General features: G+C 46.6%; 1 protein-coding gene across 3 annotated transcripts in view; it reads right to left on the reverse strand.

The window, feature by feature from the left end:
- LOC129828564 (vesicle transport protein SFT2A-like) overlaps window positions 1-5,671 on the reverse strand; it is a 38,784-nt gene extending 33,113 nt beyond the window's left edge. The window contains exons 1-2 of one of the 3 annotated variants that reach the window (XM_055889603.1): window positions 5,336-5,671; window positions 4,355-4,441 (exon numbers count right to left, since the gene is read on the reverse strand). In XM_055889603.1, coding sequence (XP_055745578.1) covers window positions 4,355-4,441; window positions 5,336-5,401 — 153 coding nt within the window. In that variant the 5' untranslated portion in view covers window positions 5,402-5,671. The remainder of the gene's footprint in view (window positions 1-4,354; window positions 4,442-5,335) is intronic. The other 2 variants (XM_055889602.1, XM_055889601.1) reach the window with 2 other exon arrangements.
- Window positions 5,672-6,000: the final 329 nt, after the last annotated feature.

Here is a 6,000-nt window from a genome sequence, read left to right on the forward strand (position 1 = left end):
AATAAGCCCTTGGTGTTTAACACCAACCTGACCTGATCCATCTCCTAATGAAAGACCAAATGGTGCATACAAACACATGATCCATGTTAGACATTCCTGAACTAGTAGAATCAATGATGAATGAGAGGAAAATATATAAATAGGGCTTCTGTTATGAATGGCTCTCACCAGTGTTGTTAACACGCTGTGAATAATCAGTCTCCAGAGTTGTTATCAGTACAACCCTTCTGTAGACCGACCCATAACCACACTAACAGAGGGGACAACTGTCCTGTAGACAGGCCCATAACCACACTAACAGAGGGGACAACTGTCCTGTAGACAGGCCCATAACCACACTAACAGAGGGGACAACTGTCCTGTAGACAGGCCCATAACCACACTAACAGAGGGGACAACTGTCCTGTAGACAGGCCCATAACCACACTAACAGAGGGGACAACTGTCCTGTAGACAGGCCCATAACCACACTAACAGAGAGGACAACTGTTCTGTCAGCAGGCCCATAACCACACTAACAGAGGGGACAACTGTCCTGTAGACAGGCCCATAACCACACTAACAGAGAGGACAACTGTTCTGTAGACCGACCCATAACCACACTAACAGAGAGGACAACTGTTCTGTAGACCGACCCATAACCACACTAACAGAGAGGACAACTGTTCTGTAGACAGGCCCATAACCACACTAACAGAGGGGACAACTGTCCTGTAGACAGGCCCATAACCACACTAACAGAGAGGACAACTGTTCTGTCAGCAGGCCCATAACCACACTAACAGAGGGGACAACTGTCCTGTAGACAGGCCCATAACCACACTAACAGAGAGGACAACTGTTCTGTAGACCGACCCATAACCACACTAACAGAGAGGACAACTGTTCTGTAGACCGACCCATAACCACACTAACAGAGAGGACAACTGTTCTGTAGACAGGCCCATAACCACACTAACAGAGAGGACAACTGTTCTGTAGACAGGCCCATAACCACACTAACAGAGAGGACAACTGTTCTGTAGACAGGCCCATAACCACACTAACAGAGAGGACAACTGTTCTGTAGACCGACCCATAACCACACTAACAGAGAGGACAACTGTTCTGTAGACCGACCCATAACCACACTAACAGAGAGGACAACTGTTCTGTCAGCAGGCCCATAACCACACTAACAGAGAGGACAACTGTTCTGTCAGCAGGCCCATAACCACACTAACAGAGAGGACAACTGTTCTGTCAGCAGGCCCATAACCACACTAACAGAGAGGACAACTGTTCTGTAGACAGGCCCATAACCACACTAACAGAGAGGACAACTGTTCTGTAGACAGACCCATAACCACACTAACAGAGAGGACAACTGTCCTGTAGACCAGCCCATAACCACACTAACAGAGGGGACAACTGTTCTGTAGACAGGCCCATAACCACACTAACAGAGAGGACAACTGTTCTGTAGACAGACCCATAACCACACTAACAGAGAGGACAACTGTCCTGTAGACCAGCCCATAACCACACTAACAGAGGGGACAACTACAGATACAGTGTAGGAGGCACTGTCCACTGTGACTAAGGTTTTACTTTCGTTTTCTCTGACACAGAGACTGAACTCATGTACCTACTGACATAGAGGATGATAGAGGACACTGCTGTGGTTTACTGTAATATACAGCCATCACTGGTATCCAGCTGTGGTTTACTGTAATATACAGCCATCACTGGTATCATGCTGTGGTTTACTGTAATATACAGCCATCACTGGTATCATGCTGTGGTTTACTGTAATATACAGCCATCACTGGTATCCAGCTGTGGTTTACTGTAATATACAGCCATCACTGGTATCCAGCTGTGGTTTACTGTAATATACAGCCATCACTGGTATCATGCTGTGGTTTACTGTAATATACAGCCATCACTGGTATCATGCTGTGGTTTACTGTAATATACAGCCATCACTGGTATCATGCTGTGGTTTACTGTAATATACAGCCATCACTGGTATCATGCTGTGGTTTACTGTAATATACAGCCATCACTGGTATCCTGCTGTGGTTTACTGTAATATACAGCCATCACTGGTATCCAGCTGTGGTTTACTGTAATATACAGCCATCACTGGTATCATGCTGTGGTTTACTGTAATATACAGCCATCACTGGTATCATGCTGTGGTTTACTGTAATATACAGCCATCACTGGTATCCTGCTGTGGTTTACTGTAATATACAGCCATCACTGGTATCCTGCTGTGGTTTACTGTAATATACAGCCATCACTGGTATCATGCTGTGGACAGACACTTGTTTGTTGAGGAGAATACTGGCAGAAGGAGAATACTGTACACGAGGAAGAGAATCTGATAAGTGCTTTGTGGATGGAAACAGCCGTGGGCATTGGAAGGGAAGGGGGAATGTGAAACCAAACCCGACTCATATAGGCTGGTTAGCTGACGTCGTCACCAGAACGATGCGCGTCAAAGGGGGCAGAAGGCCGTGTTTTGTTATGGTTCTGAATGGCCAGATAGCTTCTTTTGTCATTGTTGCTAGCTGTCATGATGGGAATGGTAAGGGGCTCCTTCCAGCTAATCTCATCTTGTATTGAATGATGTCACGTCTAAGCTAATATGGCTTAAAATTAGCTAGCTAGTCAACTACTGTAACAGCGTATTTGCGGTCATTGGCTAACTTTATGTTTTCAATAAATGTTAGAGATTAAATATAGTTTACATTGGGGCGGCAGGTAGCCTAGTGGTTAGAGACGGGTAGCCTAGTGGTTAGAGACGGGTAGCCTAGTGGTTAGAGACGGGTAGCCTAGTGGTTAGAGACGGGTAGCCTAGTGGTTAGAGACGGGTAGCCTAGTGGTTAGAGACGGGTAGCCTAGTGGTTAGAGACGGGTAGCCTAGTGGTTAGAGACGGGTAGCCTAGTGGTTAGAGACGGGTAGCCTAGTGGTTAGAGACGGGTAGCCTAGTGGTTAGAGACGGGTAGCCTAGTGGTTAGAGACGGGTAGCCTAGCGGTTAGAGACAGGTAGCCTAGCGGTTAGAGACAGGTAGCCTAGCGGTTAGAGACAGGTAGCCTAGCGGTTAGAGACAGGTAGCCTAGCGGTTAGAGACAGGTAGCCTAGCGGTTAGAGACGGGTAGCCTAGCGGTTAGAGACGGGTAGCCTAGCGGTTAGAGACGGGTAGCCTAGCGGTTAGAGACGGGTAGCCTAGTGGTTAGAGACGGGTAGCCTAGCGGTTAGAGACGGGTAGCCTAGCGGTTAGAGACGGGTAGCCTAGCGGTTAGAGACGGGTAGCCTAGCGGTTAGAGACGGGTAGCCTAGCGGTTAGAGACGGGTAGCCTAGCGGTTAGAGACGGGTAGCCTAGCGGTTAGAGACGGGTAGCCTAGCGGTTAGAGACGGGTAGCCTAGCGGTTAGAGACGGGTAGCCTAGCGGTTAGAGACGGGTAGCCTAGCGGTTAGAGACGGGTAGCCTAGCGGTTAGAGACGGGTAGCCTAGCGGTTAGAGACGGGTAGCCTAGCGGTTAGAGACGGGTAGCCTAGCGGTTAGAGACGGGTAGCCTAGCGGTTAGAGACGGGTAGCCTAGCGGTTAGAGACGGGTAGCCTAGCGGTTAGAGACGGGTAGCCTAGCGGTTAGAGACGGGTAGCCTAGCGGTTAGAGACAGGTAGCCTAGCGGTTAGAGACAGGTAGCCTAGCGGTTAGAGACAGGTAGCCTAGCGGTTAGAGACAGGTAGCCTAGCGGTTAGAGACAGGTAGCCTAGCGGTTAGAGACAGGTAGCCTAGCGGTTAGAGACAGGTAGCCTAGCGGTTAGAGACAGGTAGCCTAGCGGTTAGAGACAGGTAGCCTAGTGGTTAGAGACAGGTAGCCTAGTGGTTAGAGACAGGTAGCCTAGTGGTTAGAGACAGGTAGCCTAGTGGTTAGAGACAGGTAGCCTAGTGGTTAGAGACAGGTAGCCTAGTGGTTAGAGACAGGTAGCCTAGTGGTTAGAGCAGGTAGCCTATTAACCGGAATGTTGCTGGATCGAATCCCCGAGCTGACAAGGTTAAAAGTCTGTCGTTCTGCCCCTGAACAAGGCAGTTAACCCACTGTTCCTAGGCCGTCATTGTAAATAAGAATTTATTCTTAACTGACTTGCCTAGTTAAATAAAGGTTAAAAAAATAAATAATAATAATCTAAGCCAAACCCCGTCTGTTTTGTCCCATAGTTGCACAAGCATCAGTTTTGTTGCTAAACAACCAACCCATCTATAGAGTACAGCCCGGGTCAAAAGTAGTGCACTATATTAGGGAAAAGGGCACCATTACAGACTCACAATAACACTGAAATAGGGTGAAATCTCACCAGTATGGAGCACAGGATGCCTGAAGCGAAGCATATGACGAACCACTTCACCCGGGTGCTGTAGCTGAGCGTCGAGGCATCCAGGACCTGCGGAGAGAACAATGGCAGGATGTCACAAGACAGACGGGCAACAACCCAAACCACAGACTCAGGGACCCAAGGTCTCTCTTCCTACTGATGGTTCTACCATGCTGACCAGTGGCAAAGAAGAGAGCGTAAGTTAAAGTAAAGCCCATTTTTTTGTACGCACAAAAAAAACATCCAATTACACAAACAACAGTTACACACAAAGGACGTAGGTCAACTTCTATGACACCGGCGCTAATCAATCTTTGTTTCAAGACATCTGATAACACAAGACAGGAAAAGCAAAGCCATGGTTTTAATGTAAATCAGCTGAGCAGCATTGTTTTTGAACTGATGTACTGTTTTGAAGTGTGCATTACTAGTAGGGGAAATAAACACAATGTCCGCACGTCTTCAACTAAGTGTATCACTAAGTGAATAAATTAGCCCGTCTTCTTGTGGACGAAAACCAGTGTTCAAGACAAACCTTACCTCATCTGATCCACCATCTCCTTATGAAAGCATGTAAAGAGCAGTGATGCATACAAATACACAGGATTAACGACATTATTAGTTGTCACAGCCATACAATTAATTAGGGTCTCTATGGTCACAACTCGCTAGTTTTCACCTGAGCAGCATCGGCGCATGCGCGGCTTTACTCCTATTTACCTAGTTACCAAACTATTTCAGCGCAGTAGACATACACTCAACATAATGTGTATCAATTATAACACAAGGTATAGTGTTAGTTTAAATACTCGTGACTAAGAACAAGCCACTTATGCATTTGATGTCGTCCACGGAAATGTACCACTCGACTCATGTGTCAAAGCCAAGGTTTCGCATTTAGCAAGTTAGCTAGCTAGCAAGCTAATGCAAACCCAGATAAAATACAACAACATGCTGTGTTACCTGCGCCGTGAGCCCTGCTTCCTCGTTGTCTTCTCGCCCCCCTATCATACTACGAAGCTTGTCCATAGTTGACAATAAATATGTGTAAGTGTATTTTTGTTTGGAGCTAAATGAGATAGCTAACTAACTTCCGGAGACTTCACGATTGGGCGTGTCTATGTGCTACCACCTGACAGGCAGAGCGAGAACATCCAGCAAAACAGACCGGTTCTTATTATACCGCAGTGAGCATTGCCAGTCTTGGTTTTAATGTCTATGCTATCACTAAAAGTGGCCTCTGCAGTTTCCACTGATTCAAGACTGGCAGTGGTGAATCGGAAACGTGTAAGTGGCATCCTTGGGACGTACAATTCTGACGTCACCTTGTTTAAATTCACATTTAAACCCGTAGGGTAAGAGTTACAGGACGGGGACACACTTTTTTTTCCCCCCACGCCACTTCGATGAAAAGGGATTTCATAGCAAGTTATTAGAGAATTTTCGCTAACCCTATCCTGCTATGTTAACTATACTATCCTGTGGCGTAAATTCTCGTAACTTGCTACGAAAAAGAGTGCTTTCCATTTATGGTTAAGGCAGAGAGGAAGAGGTGTATGGAAGCATTTAGGTGCTTATTGATAATTCCAATTTCCTTTCATCTTGTCAAGGCCAAACAATAGGACATT

Source organism: Salvelinus fontinalis, chromosome 30 (assembly GCF_029448725.1).
Source record: "Salvelinus fontinalis isolate EN_2023a chromosome 30, ASM2944872v1, whole genome shotgun sequence".
Taxonomy (NCBI): Eukaryota; Metazoa; Chordata; class Actinopteri; order Salmoniformes; family Salmonidae; genus Salvelinus; species Salvelinus fontinalis.